This window comes from Anopheles marshallii, chromosome 3 (genome assembly GCF_943734725.1).
Source record: "Anopheles marshallii chromosome 3, idAnoMarsDA_429_01, whole genome shotgun sequence".
Classification (NCBI taxonomy): domain Eukaryota; kingdom Metazoa; phylum Arthropoda; class Insecta; order Diptera; family Culicidae; genus Anopheles; species Anopheles marshallii.
Window position 1 is genome coordinate 33,503,526 of NC_071327.1, and position 15,649 is coordinate 33,519,174.

At 43.3% G+C, this 15,649-nt stretch overlaps 1 protein-coding gene across 1 annotated transcript; it reads left to right on the forward strand.

The window, feature by feature from the left end:
- Positions 1–247: 247 nt before the first annotated feature.
- LOC128712522 (tripartite motif-containing protein 45) lies at positions 248–7,242 on the forward strand. Its single transcript, XM_053807415.1, has 7 exons — positions 248–1,110; positions 1,266–1,477; positions 2,200–2,360; positions 2,869–3,132; positions 4,626–5,202; positions 6,384–6,913; positions 6,988–7,242. Exons 1-7 carry the CDS (start codon positions 248–250, stop codon positions 7,240–7,242), a joined length of 2,862 nt encoding a protein of 953 aa, XP_053663390.1.
- Positions 7,243–15,649: the final 8,407 nt, after the last annotated feature.

Sequence of the window (15,649 nt, forward strand, 5' to 3'; positions counted from 1 at the left end):
GCATATGGGCCCTTCAACGCACGGTGAATTGCAGCTCCGTCCGGCCACTAATTCAATTATCAGGTATTCTAAGTGTGTTTTAACGATACCGCTGTGCTGTTCTGGTCGGACAGCATTGAGTTTTAGTTCAGTAATGTGTATCGCTGGCAATGGATGTCCGTCGGGTCACGTTCCACCATCGATAAACGGGGTTTTGCTTGGGCTCGATTTGCTTTGACGGTGGCCTTTGGTGAATTGAAAACTGTTAATGGATCGTGAAATAACGAACGTTTCAAGTTGGTGCCATCCGTCTATACTTGCCCGCACTGATTCAACGACAACAACGGACAGTGAGGTAAAGGACGATCGACGAAAATCCCCGAGAGCACGCTGCGGCGGTCGAACCAGGGTGGATGCAGACGCGACGGGTCATCCACCGTGGGCTAGTGAAGATTCGGACGGTGAAGAGACTGATTGCCATGGCCAACGGCCCCCATCGGTCAAGGGCCGTCCCGCGTCGCCCCGACCTCCAGCGCCCGCCGATGAAGGGTCCGATGCAGTGCAGCGATACGTCCGGTTGCAGGAAGAGCACATCGAAGCGTCCGTTGTTGTGCTAACGAATGGGCTTGGTGCGTCCAGAGCGGTGCCAACGGTGCTGGAATCATTGCCCAAGGGTGGTGGGAAATTGACTTTTAATCTAACCCCGGAGCAGCTAGGTGTGCGAAACGCCACGGAACGTACGAACCGTGGTAGAAAGTGTAGAACCGCCGGAGAGTACCTTCTTTCACCGGAGAAACTTAGCGCAAACACGGACAGCCCTACTGCCGAGGATAGCCCACGAAAGAGTAGCCTCCGGCGCAGCTCGGCGTACAGCAATCAATCGGAGCTGGATAAGCAGCTCGCCGGGGAACAGCATCCGGAGCCAGTTCCGGGTTGCTCTGGGCTATCGTACGAAGAACATTCCGGCAACCATCCATCGGCGACTGGGCCCGGTGCGGTAAAGATGATGCTGATGATGATACCGCCGGAAAGCGGTCGCTCGGAGGATGTCAATGGTTCGCGAGGTTCGTTGAGCTCGAGGGCATCGATGGGTGGCCAACGCAGGGCACAACATAAATTTGACGAGATATCGTGAGTACCTGGTCGGCGTTCGATCGATGTTTACTCACTCATCCCGATTTCCGCCACTGTACCATTTTTCTTTTGCTTCTATCATCGTCATGCTCCCATCACATCGTTCCATTTGGAGCCGGCTGTAACTTTGCGATGACCTGACGGTACCGTAGTACAATCTACGACCACTTTCCGACCGAGTTTCTGCCGGACAAGTTCCGGTGTGCGCTGTGCCAGAAGTTACTGCGGGAGCCACGTGTGCTGGACTGTCTGCACACGTTTTGCCGGCCGTGCTTAGAACGGGCAGCAGCAACGGTCACGCACGGACAGGACAGTGCACTGTTCTGGCAGCGCGTCAACGAAAGTGCCAGCTTCGATTGGGACCGTAAGTTGAGTGCCGTCCAAAAGGCCAAACCTATTGGCAGGGTTGTGTGTGTGTGTGTGATTGTGTTTGTGTGATGCACCTCAGTTCGTTGGCTGTGTATGACTTCGATAAGCAAAGATTTATTGGGGCCACATGTGGGGCACGTTTTGCGTTCGCTATCGGTATGGCTTCGGTCGTAGCACTTGTCTCGATGTGAGTAGGTGTGTTTTGTTGCTGTAACGGCTTTGGTTGCTCTTTAGCGTGGCTAAACTATCATTGAGCCTAGAGCAAACAAACAATTGAAGGTCGTAATGTGTTTTTTTTGCTCATCCTGTACGATACGTTTAATTTGATGGTTTAACATGATTTACGCCTACACTTACTTTGTGTGGGGTGTTAGCGTGAAGTGTTCAGTGAGACTATCACTTTGTACTGTTCCTGTATTCTTAATGAGCAATGTTAAATCCCAACAATATTCGACCCTGTTGTAATCTTTAACAATGTTTCACAAAAAAACACTAGAATTAAATTGTATACTAAATATGTAAAACAAAGTTTTTTTTAAATTTTTAATACACAACCTTAATATTCAGCATTTAGAAAACAAAACAGTGCAAAAAAAGTGAAGACTGAAACGTAAATGTTGTTGTACATCGCGAAAGCAATAAGTCCCACGCAGACAAATACGATCCGCTTTTATGAAGAATATTAAATACGAATTGCTTGCTTTTGTTGTTCATCAGTACAGAATAACGAGCGAGGTACAGAAGATGGGAAAACGGACAATAATAATGAATCCTCATTGTTGGGCACCATCGGCGAGTCACGTTTCGAGCAGTTGCGCGCCTCCTTTCAGAGCTTTCGCGAGCAGAACTGTTTACGATCCCCGGTAAAGCCAGACAAGGTATGTAGTTGTACCTCTGAAGTGTGTGATTTCGTTGCTACACAGAATGCAGTAAATCAATAGCGTTTTGTAGGGTTTTAGTTTCATAACCAATCACTCCATTTGACACGTCGTACGCTATCCAAAAGTGGACGGTGGTAAGAAGCACATAAAGATACATCCTTACAGACAGGTAGTGTAACGTATGGTTCAACCAGCACAAGATTATCCCCGAAACTGAGATAGTAGCTCAGGTTACATGCAGCGTACAGTTTAAAGCTCATCCGCACAAAATGAATAGCTCTCAATTTGCGCTACATTTTATGCGGTGTCGCGTCGTACAAAGCAAGCAAAGATGACACACATTCTGGTGAACATGTTCCTGGAAAGAGCGCACCAAGCAGGTGTCACCGTTAGCAGGCACATCCCTCAAAAGCATATTTCTAAGGTAGCCCATGACGTACCCAGGCTGGAGAACGATCAGCGTGTACCGTGTATGCCTCCCATTCTCATCCTTCGTCTCTTGCAGGGAAGGGACAAAGTTAAGGCCAAGGTAATATATGGTGACAGGGAAAAAGTTCTCGTCTGTCCCACCTGTAACCATCCGACGGAGCTGCCGGCCGGTCCGGGCGGTGTTGGCCAACTGCCGCAGCACTTTGTGCTGGCAAGGAAAATCGAGAACATCATTTCCCAGCATGTGGCGTCGCCGGTTTCATCCCGTCTCGGATCGCCCACCACCAGTGCATCATCAATCGCATTGGCGCTGTGCGAGTTATGCTCTGACGAGGTTACGGTAAGTCATACATGACGTGGGGAATATTTTCTGTAAAAAGGATATCAGTTTTACACCTTGTTGGGTCCCATGGTGCCTTCGAGAAGGACAGGAATCCGCAGCGTGTGTCAGTAAAAAGCGGACGCAGAGAAAACATCGGATTGGATTGGATTGGAGAGTGGCTCAAAGTTTTGACATTTATCATCCAATGCATAAACTTTTTTTTCTTTTCATTTTTGTTTTCGTTTGTTGCAACCATTTTCATACGAGCACTTTGTGGTTGTTGATCTTCACAGATTATTTGTTTGAAATATGTGCAGCGTATAGCTGCTGTAAAACATGTTCTGGCTTGTTTATGTGCGGTATTTGGAAGAAAAACATGCTTTGAATTGATTAGAGACAAAAAAAGGGACAATACTTAGTTACAGTTCTCAGCAGTTTTGAGCAAAACTTCGTACACGAATGAGTGTTGGAAACTTACAAGACAATAATAATAATCACATGCAAATAACTTTTCACTGGGAAAGAACAGATGCGACAGAATGCTTTTGGAGTAGTAGTTGAATAATAATGTGTAAGTTGATTTACAATTAGGTTAAAGAGAAGGCTTGAAGAATGTGGCGTTGAGAAAACTGTTCAAATCAATTTCAACTACCGGTATTCAACATGTAAACGGCTCAACTGAACGATTGCTGTTAATTGAAAGTAAGGTTTTTCTTCAAACTCCAAAATTGAGCTCAATACTAGTATTCGACCGTCGGAAAAATTTGGTGAATGTTTCAAAGTGTCGTTATAAATTAAAGAGGCCGTAATCTTATCAACAGAAAAGATGCAAACAGTTTACAGGATAAATTAAAAATCCATAAAGTCATACCATCAAAACAACCAAAACAAAATAATAGTAAAACTTTCCGCTACGTACTTTAGCAACTGGTACGGTTTTTGCAATCGCTGTGCATTAAGCTTTATTTCATTTTCTAACCCACTAATCTTTCATCATCACATCACTCGTAATCAAATTGCTTCGAAACGGGGTTAGCGGTCAGCGGAACCAATTTCAACCGCAATACCATGCGGTACCCAGCCACGCTGGGTTCAATTTCGCTCGTTTTTTCCGGTTTGCAATAGTTGTCCCCATTTTGTGTTGTGGTCGTTTCTTTTTTTGTTTTGTTGCTCGCGCGCTACGATGGTGCTAGTTTGAGGGCAGACTTGTATGGAATTATATTTCCAATCTCTTGTTGCCCCCCAACAAAGTCCTCAAAATCGTCACGTTAGTCTGCGTTAAAAGTACGATGTAGCGCAACAGTGTTTTTCTCATGGTTCAATTTTCACGTGCCATAGTCCAGTTAAAAACTAATTTGATTTTTCCATTTTTATGTGCACTTCACACCCTTCGCATCGAACGGGTTTTCGCGTCAACGGTTGCCCTTACGTACATATGCAATGCTTAAAAAAATGAATCGCATCCAAACTACTGTGCATCTATGTTCCGGTATTGCATTGATTTCCAGCAGGCAACCGCCTCGTGTCAAACGTGTGCACTAAAATTGTGCAACTTTTGCAAGGAAGCCCATAAGCGGCAGCGTGGCACGGCTTCGCACGGTATCGTGCGCCTCGGCGTTGGGTTGAGCGAGCTGATGAAAGTAAGGCCCCGGCGGAACCTGAGCGTCTCGGGGGAGACGGAGTCGGTTGGACCACGCTCGATTAAATGTCCGATGCATCCGGAACATCAATTAAACCTATTCTGCACCAGTTGCCACCAGGTGATCTGTGGCGAGTGTAGCACGCTGCTGCACCGGGACCATCGCTGCACGACAGTAGCACGGGCCGGGAAGGTGTACGGGCGGTTCGTGCGGGGTGCCATCGTACAGACGCGTCCCCTAGAGGACTATGCGCTTCAGTCGGTTGGACGGTTGAACGATTTGACCGTGCGGATCAACAGCCGCTGTGAAGCGGTCCTGCAGGAGGTTGACGCATTTGTGGACGAATACGTGGCAGCACTCGAGGAGCATCGGCGTGCCCTGGTGGAGCAGATCAATAACATCCGCCAGGCAAAGATGGAGATGATTATGGCACAGAAGCTAGACCTTGGTAAGCAGTGAAACGCGTGCGACAGGGAAGTAGTTTGCAAATTTGAGGATTAACAAATTCCCTCACGGAAACGGGAAAACGAAACGAATTTCCCAAAACGCTAAAGACATGTGAGGCATACGTTGTAGCCGTTACGAAGGGATAAAGTGATGAAATGACGTAAAACGAATTTGTAATTAAACAACCCATTTAGTCGGGAAAACAGTTAACGGTAAAAAACAAACTTCAACTACCTTCCAGGAAAATGGCAGCGTAATTTGTGGCGTTTATGTAATGGTTTCTTTTTTCCGACTATTTGCTACGGGTAGCATTTAATTGTACAACCCATTATGTGGTGCATTTTATTTGATCATGTACACAGTTCTTGTTAATTACAAAAAAAAGAAAAATAAGTATTTATATCTGTGTAATGAGCTTATGCACTGATGATGGATTACGTGTGAGATGTATATTGAGCATTCAGATGGTTGTTTCATAGTCATAGTCGGCGAAAGGTCAGACCATTAGTGGATTAGCAAATCAAAGGAATTTAATCTAAATGTTAAATACAATTCCTTTGCAGCCATGTTTCATAATGTTGTTCATAAAAAGTCGACAGGAATCTGTAAGATTTACTCATCTGCAAAGATTCACAAATCTTCCAAGCTTTACGAATCCTCACAGAAGAATGAATCTTAAAGTAATTATGACTTTTTGAAATTTAAAGTCTTTAGAGAGTAAATTAGAGTAAATTTTAATTCCAAAATAAGAGATGTGGTACTTGTGTAGACTATTTATTTCAAACATTTAAAACATACATCCAGGAGGAATCATAAATCTATGAGGAGTGAGGAAATCTATGACTATGGAGATCATTGGAGCTATTTGGATTAAATAATCCTTTAAAATGTATAACTCTTTAAGAAATCTTGAATCTTAAAGATACAGATTTAAAAATCTACTGAATCTTGATTTAAATGGGTCATCTCAAACGATTTATCAAGCCCCACTCCTAGCGTGAAGTTGCAATTGAGTTACTCTAACACGAGATTAAAACATAAACATAAAATCAGTCAAATATCTTAAAGTTATGCATCACCTTCGCGGTTTTTAAATTATTTTTTTTTCTTTTTAAGAACGATCTCCTTTTGAAACATAATTTAGTAACTCATAGGAATTTTAATGCAATTTATTCTCTACAGAATGTCGTTCCCAGAACGCTCGTGCCGCGATTAACTTTGCCGAGGAGCTCATGGCAGAGGGTAGTGACGTGGAAAATCTACTATTTGTCAGCATACTACTGAAGCGGTTTGAAGAATGCCTCAAACCGACCCGAACGCTCGATAGCACCGTTACCGATACGGTACAGTTTCTCGCCGACGAGGAAGCGCCCAGCGTCCGTGTACAGACCGGTGTTCCATTGTTTGGCATCGTAACCACACAGAAAGCCGATCCACGGCAGAGCGGAATCGAGCATTCGGCTGGCGAGCTGGCCACACTGAAGGCACACAAGCGCGTCCAGCTGACGTTGGTCGTGCGGGACTATGAAGGGAGACGCCTCGGGCACGGTGGTATTACCGTGCAAACGGATCTCCACTTTCGAGACGACGAAGATCACTCGGTTGCGATGTCCATCGTTGATAATAGAGACGGGTCTTACGGACTAACGTTTGTGCCGCCACGCCCCGGTGTAATGCATCTGATGCTGTTCGTCGACGGGAAGGTACTGGAGGTAGGGTTCGCTCTCTCCGGGAAGCGCTGTGTTTTGATACGTTTTGATTATGTTTGACTTGTCCTATTTCACAGGAATGTCCAGTAGTTTTGAGAATTCACAAACTTCGACCGCACTACGGTGTGTATCATTGTTGTTCGTTCTGTTCGAGCGGTGGTGCCAAGGGTGATTCGTGTGCGTGTGGAAGTATCATGCCCGGAGGATACCGAGGTTGCGGTCATGGACATGCAGGCCATCCCGGACAGCGCCACTGGTCGTGTTGCGGGAGTCTGCAGGAATACTCCGACTGTGCGGCAACGGCTGGAAAGGATACGCAGCAGCATGTGTAGAAAAGTAGAATAGCCATCTCGCGGGAATCTTCGCAACCAAGCTTAGCGAAGAACGTTCAAACGTTCGTGTTCGGGTGAGGTTCGGTTTCCATACGGCGCATGAGCAAAAAACACCACGTGGGGAAAAGACCACTTTTCGGAAAAGCTCACTTTCCGTTGGAGTCGCATCTACATACATTAACACGCACACAACCAGAAAGCTAATGCGATTTCTCATTTCAAATCAACAAATAGCACCAGTCGAGTAACGGCGTTCATTCTTTATGGACGCGTACGATGCCGGTAAACGTTCATTCGGGAGGTGTGCCCCGCTAGCTACTCGATGCATGCCTGTACGCGAGATTTGAAGCAATAAATTGTACATTGTTCTCCAATGTTGCCGATGATATTTGTTTTCCAATTCTGCGTATGGCATCAAACGCGGAAAACTGTGCCACGATACGGAAAGAATTATTATCCTGCTCACCGTAACCACAATCGCAAAACGCGTTGCTATAGACTTTTGAAACAAAGGGAAATAAACTATTAACCCATCACCGTATCATGAAGTGGTGGTTGTGCTTAGAGGTGGATTAAAAAAGCGAAGGGTTTCAAAAACGGTCAACGGGTAAATATCCGCTAAATCAAATGAGCACTAGCTTCGACGGCGTGTTGGGAGCGAGTTCCGAGTTGGGAGAGAGTGAGGTACAAAACGTGTAATTGATTTAGTTGATTCTAGTCAATTTTTGACTGCAAGTTTTTTGTTTGCTAGATCCGTTTATACAGCGCACCGAGCATGAAATGAATGGTGCGCGATAAATAAGACCATCACTGCACGGTACTGCTTGCATCAATAACTAATGGGGTAGTAGTTTGATTTAATATTTGCTTCTGCAAATGGATTGATTCAATGTGAAGCGCAATTTTGTTTGCTCGCTGGAAAAATAGGGTTGTTGGGGAACCAAAGCTATTGATGCTATTGACATTAGAGTAAAATAGAGTGAATTTAATAGTGGTGAAATTGAAAATGTTAAAAATCTTTTAAACTTCACTTACATTTAGCAATGTTTCAAGAATCGTACATGTCGAAATGCACCAGACCCAGAATAACAAAATGGTCACTACTTTGCATCATTGGAGAAAACATTGTGTTATTTATTGAAATTCTCTAAACTCGATATATAGCATTCTAGTAGTATCTAGTATAATACACTATAACAAGAAAATGAGAATTTCCAGTCGTATTGATTGAATATTACAGAAACGAATTATTGCTAACTTAACTCACGGCAGGGCTTATTTTACGACGGAAACATGCCAGCAAAAGGATGGACTAATAAGCTGAAATCAAAACAAAATAAAATACTGTTTTATGAAGCTCGAAATCATTACACATGGACTACCAGTCTATCACATAATGACTACCAGTAAAATTTTCCAGTATGTTTGAAGTGTCCGTTCTTGGAAATGAACGCATAACCGTTTTGCAGTTTAAAGCAACGTTGTTCTTTCCATAAAATAATGGAACAAAATATGTTGTGTAATTTGCCATTCAAAAACGAGGCAAAATTAATTTCACTTCAATCGTTATTACAAATTCTCAGAGTTAATGATCTGATGCTACTGCCGACATTACATAGAGACATTGGTAGAGTAGTTAGTGTAACGAGTAGTAAAGTGCAAATTAGTAATCATTGATGTTGAACATTTTTAATAATAATAACGACACAAATTTGTATGCAACATTATCGTCCGTCCTGCGTTATGCCGTTGGGCAATGGGTTTTTTTTTGTACGTGAGTGCGCGTAGTATTGAATGACCGTGGATCGGTATGAAAATGATTGGGATTCCACGCAGGGACTAATTGATCAAATATTTCATCCCCTCACATCCACCAAGGGGTGCAAGGGTTTGGCGCAGGGTATTAAATAAAAACGATCCGCCTTTCCCTTCATTTACGCTGTTCGCGTTGAAAAAACCAAAAATAAATAAATAAAAAAAGCTCATCCTTCCATTGCTGTTTTGTTTCGGTTTTGTTTGGCACTTCCGCAATAATGTTTCCATGTTGCGTTGCGTCTAATGTTATTTTTGGCTTTCTTTTTGCACGTTCCTTCTCCCGTTTTAATGTAGCATAATTTATCGAACTTTGCGTACGCATTACACCGCACCGGGTACCGGTTTTACGGGTGTGAGTGTTTTTACAGGCATAAAATGGTGAGACGCAAATTTACCGTGCCCATTGGGATGCTGGAAATTTATGACGCTTGCTATTGCAAGCGCCGCCGATTCGTAAGGTGAATAATTCCCTGCTTTCGGGAAGACGGGTCATTTTCGGCAAATGATTTGTGGCTCAATTAGAGGCGAATGCAATTGCGCCAGGTTGTATGCCAGAAACGATAGGACAGGGTTTACTTGAAGAAAAGTTTTTTTGTCGTTGTTGGTCTGATGTTTTCTTCCTTTGGCATTGAAGAAACGTCACTCAATGTCACGGTACAAGCTTGTCGTTTACATTTATTGCTCGTCATAGACAACCAAGAAAGAGAGAAAAAGAGAGTTCATTTCGACTGCAAAACAGCGAGGTGGTAAAAAGTGAATTGATTTGAAATGTAAAATGGAGTAACAATCTGTATCGCACCGACAGCTGTGTCCCGGATTGACGATCAATACGCTGCACTGCACATACAATGCAATTGCTGCGATATCGACGCTGTGTTTCGTAAGAGGCTTGTAAGCGGGAGAATTCCGGAGAAAAGGCTGTCACCTTCCGTCTTCAGCCAAGCGTTGCTAACATCCCGGTGACAGATGATGGCGTTTGCGATTATGAAATTCTCCTCATTCCGATCACAAAACCATCCAACACTATCGATGCAATCAAGAGGTGGGTTTGTGCATTCAATGCAGAAGATTTATGTGTGTCTGGGTTTCAACGCGGCTGGAGCGAGATTGGCTAACGGCAGCACTACATCTGCTGCTGACGGGTCCGGAAGTTGATTTCTGCAGATGCACTGCACTGCAGTTTATTCGGCAGCAGTTGTCAATTGTGCCAGCAGCTGAAACGGGACCCATCCCTTCAACCGTTCCTGGTTCAGTTGTTTGGGCTGACTTGCTCAGCGGGATAATGACCGGTGTCTTTTGGTGCTGGCTGCTGGCTGTTATTCTTCTTGGCGCATCAATTATTGACGATGGGAATTGCAGACAAATCAGCACCGGACATCGTGGTTGCGATAGAGCTAAGCCAAGTCGTCTAACGATGCATACGGAGAAATGCAACAGTGTAGATGCATCGTTCGGTTACGTGGAGACTGCATGACTGTGATGCCATTAGCATAAACACACCGGACCTTCGGTGGTATGTAATATTCAAATCACCGATGATTGCCCTGCGACAGATGGCCCTCGAGAGTCCGATGGATTACGCAATAAATCTTGATGTCAAGATCCGGCTGTAAAGCCATTTCATCCCATGAGAAGGTGATTAATACATGGTATTAGGTATGATATCTTGACCGCTGTTGATTTTGGACGTAAACATTTTACTGAAATAATTGAGGAATCTCAGCATTTAAAAACCTTTGTCTAACATTTTCCATGATTGTTGCAGATGTTGATTGTCTATGTGTTGAAAGTATTAGAACTTAAAAAATTCAATTTCCAAATCATTTGATTAATTTATTTAGTTACAGATAAGTGACGTATTGCAGAAAATATTCAGTATACAAGTCAAATTTAAACTATTTCTTAATATTTTGCACCATATTGATGTGAAACTTAATACATAATCGTGAAACACGTACTTGATTGCATCATACAAAATTCATAATATGCATAAAGCAGAGCCCTCGTAGGGACATCCGTGCATCAAAAACAAACGGTTAGTGTGATGCATTTCGCAATCGCGAATCATTAAAACGATCTTCCTGGCATTTGCAATTTCATCTTCAATCACTTTCACGCCACGTGCTTGATAACCCATGGACGGGTTGTCTGCTATCAAATTCAAGCACAGACCTAGGATAGGCTAACATCGTGCCTCAATTCGTCGACACAACGCAAACTGGATCGTACGGACAATATGGAGGCGCCCGGTAGCTTTCTTTCGCGAGCCAGCGAGCACTCGACAAGCGCTGTGTGATTGTGATGAAAAGCATGATAATGAAAATTTATTGATTTTTTAAAGATAAATATTTCACCCCATGCCTAATGAATGTATGAACTTGGGCATGTTTGGTATCCGCGTGGTATCGCGGAAACCTGAAGCTATATCAAATATGCTTTGGCCGGATCGCGTTGATTCGGCTTCTACAGTAGCGCTATTGGTGCGGAACCTGGTACGGTAGACGATAATGCGGTCGTTGCTTCGAAGCGTATAGCATCCGGCAATGTGCTGTTGGTGCCGTGGGGTTTGGCAAATGAGCGTCGCGATGTGGTAATGGGGGTTCGAGTGGCCAGGGAAATGGTAGAAGAGCATGGCAGATGGTACTATGATATGCATCTCACTAAAAAGCGTACCACAACACCGGATGAGTCTTATCATGAATATAGAAATTATCATTTTATAGCGGCCAATATTGCCCCGGGAACGGTACCAGTCATGTCGTGCGGAGTGTGTTCGATTCTTAGTTTCGTCCGCAAAGTTCCCCTCTTTCGGTCGGTGGTCTGTGGGAAGCATTGCGAGTGGAACAGGTGAGCCCGGACAGACATAATGGGCTACGTACGCGAAGGTAGATTTGCTTAGGACGATCGTCCGTAGTCGAGAACTCAACCCGGTGTGAATGTGGGTAAGCGTACGCTTGTTTCAACCGTGAAACATAAAACAAGTGTTTTTCGATCACGAGCAGAAAACTCGTTGCGTTCGGTTATGATGAAGTATGTGCGTGTATTTGCTTACGGTGAAACAAAGGGAGAGATAAATAATGTGACTGAGAAAGAGCGACAAAGCGAAAGGGAAATGTGAGCAAGCGAGAGGCAAGCATGTGACTGGCTTTCTGCTAATTGAACAAACCAAATGTTAATCTATTATGTGCATGTTTGATACTAACACCCATGCTCACCGGGCAAAGTTTATGTTTGCCGGATCAGTTTAAAACGATACTGTAGTGAAAGCTCCAGCGTATTCGCATCCTTATCCCACGTTTGTATTTTCATAGGTTTCACTTGCGCCACAAAAGGTGCATGGGAATGTTGGATGTGACCGGGTCGTCAATGATTGGCCACAGTTTAGTTTTCCACAAGCGTTCCAGAGCCCAGTCAGCTTTCCGATGCTCATATACCTGTGGCATTAGGAAAATGATAATAGTAGTGGAAACAGCGGGAACATGTCCCTCTTTCACTTACACTCTCTTTCTTTTTCTCTCTTTCTCACTCTCTCTCTCTCTGACCTTACTTCCTGTGTTGTTTAGAAAGTGGCATCCGATGTTCCCGGAAGCCATTGTCGTTCGATAGACACGGCGCCATCGGGTATGTGCGTGCGTGCTTGCGTGCGTTCGATCGTGGGAAACCCGGTGCGACCAAGCATGTTTGCTTCCATTGTTTGAGGTGATTGTTGGTTTATTAATGGTATTTGTTTCCGTCCTATCTATCCTCGTTCCGGGGGTTTGTGCGTTTTAAAGGTGTACGGTGGATGTGGTTGCTCAGCCGATAGGCAAACTACGAGTGTAAAGATCAATGGGCAGATCAAGGTGCAAATTAGCGATAATTGCGCGTACCGTGATGCAAAAGTATGACTACTGTGTATGGTTTTATGTCACAGTATTTTGAAAAAAAGTAAAAATTAAATAACTATGGTAAGCTCTTCGATTTTACGTAAACAATTCGTGATAAAATTTTACCATAAAATATGGTTAAAATCAATAATTAATAATTTTTAATATATTTTATATAATTAATTATTTTACCTTTTATTATGTAGTTCTAGGACTGTGGACATAATATACAGTTCAATCATGTTAAAATATCATGTTTAAAATTGCGTTGTATGTTTAATAAACGAAAATGGCTGATGGCTTCATAGGAATGGGTGGATGGAGTACTTTTTTAGGGTAAAATATCTGTCATATTTAATGCATAGCATTTGCGTATTTATTGAATAGTACGAACATTATTCTACTCGTCGAATATATTTACAGATAAAACTCGAATGAAAAAGATTAACACGCGCAATAGTCCTAGTTCCATTAATCACAATATTAAAAGAACTTAAACTGAAAAAACTGAAGCAACATCATCACACTACCTTAACCATTCCGGTTCAAAAACGATGAAACTGAAAGGTATAAACAAAAACTAAAGTGATTTAAAATCGGTGGTATGTACTTGACACTGCAAGACAGCTCAAAGAAAATCCAGGAAATGTGACTCACAAGAAAACAAAGAACTCATCCGTTCTGTTGATTGTGGTTGGTGAAACGCTGAACATGTCTCACGAAACTCACCTGCAAGTGAGCTGAAACAAACTACAATTTTATGATTATACATATGTTTTCTGCTGTTACACAATATTATTACTGTCAGAACATGTACGGTTGCTCGTTTGATATTCACTGTTTCAACTGCCCGTTCGCAAGTGTTATGGTACAATATTCGTGTAGGCGAAATTGGAAATTCTTCACACCTGAATACTGAGTGCTGTGGCCCGCGAGTTAACACCTTCGAGCTTGTGACCTGCGGTCCAGTGCAGAACACAACCCAGTACTGCTTTCAACTCAATTGCGAAAGAAAAATAAAACCAAGCACTTTCCATCTAATGTAAATACGATAGAAGGCAAATGTTGTCGTGTGTGCTGTTGGTTTTGTAGTTGGAAGTCTCACACCAACCACCAACGACAAAGCACCAGCTGATATTTAACACTGTCGACATCCTAAGAAACTCTGTGGGTCATATCTCTCTCTCTTTCTCTCTCTCTCTCTCTCTCTCTCTCTCTCTCTTTCTCTCTCGCTCTCTGTGGAAGATTTAAGCATGACTCCGAGCTGAAGATCCGTGCGAAATATCCCGCGGTTTTCTCTAAACACACATCAGGGAGCATCAAAGTCACTAGGACACTGTGTTGGACTGCTGTGCTTTTCAGCCCGAAAACTGCAACGACATATTGTCCATCGTTTTGCTAACTTTGTCACCGGACTATGTCTGGGTCCGTTCTTCACCGGACGCGTTAGGGCAGCGGTGGAACCGTTTCCTTCGTGCTCATGCTAATTCCCATTGCTGCCAGTTCCCGGGTGTGCACTAATTGTTATGCTTTGCACTTGCTTTATGTGCAGGACATGCAATGCATTGGTACACACGGCTTGAACCATCGCAGCGGCACACAAATACAACACTAAAGCGTCTCCGAGCCGATGGTTAATGTTGCCCGGTGTGGTCCAACCCATGGCCCAGGTGGTTAGTGGTAGTTTTACGGGGCAAAGTTTTGTACCGGTTTCTACTACACCGAACGTGTTTTGTGGAATTTGGCAATGCCTTTGTTTGGGGACACAGTAATAGCGGACAACTGGCGGATGGTGAGTAACGAGGGCATTGAATTTATTATGCAGTGCAGCATTTATTTTACTTTCATCTGCTCGTTTTCCGGAATCGGTACTGAACGTTGTCGTCCTTTTTCGGTATTCTCTTTCTATCCGAGTGTTTAACTTCTCGTTTGTGCAATTCAATTTAAACTTTTTTTTAAATGATATTGATAGCATTGTTTGGAGTGTAGAATGAAATATATACACGCTTTCAGTTAATAAGTTATCTGTTATCAGTTACGAAGAGTGCAAGGCAGTATAAGAATTGGTTGAAGAATCGATACTGGAACTCTCCACAATTTAACAATTTAAAGTGATTTTTAAACCACATCTAGCAATACGGCCTGGCCATCCTTATTGAATAAAAAAACAACACATCCCAAGTAGTTGGAAATAATGTTTTCAAAATGTTCGATTCCTAATAAACGTAACAAATCATACTTGAATAGGATAACTCTCATATCGTCTTGTTGCATCAAATCTGACAGGTAAAATTCCTAATGTTCGCCTTACATAGGCCATGACTACAACTCATCTACTACCATCTTTTCTTTCAACGAAGAACGAGTCCAATCCATGTTCAAAAACACTCTCACAAACAATATGCATTCCATTATATTTGATTGTTGATTGGATTCGGTAACTGTTTTAGCGAGGGAACGGAAAATCTTTCCTGTACTGAGAAACTTAGTGAGCGAGTTCAAACTCCAACGAATGATGACAGTGCAAGGTCTTTCTGCTGTGGCCGCTTCCCAGCCTGGTACGTCCCGATTCCAAGAGTGAAGTGCAATTTAAATTCACTGCAACTTGCATTAAGCGACGGCAAAAAGGGTTGCAAGTGCAAGTGCTTTGTGCGATTGCGGTTAAATTATGTTTCTATCATCGGGATATTCTCCAAAGCGATGCTCCAACCACAATCGGTCAAAGC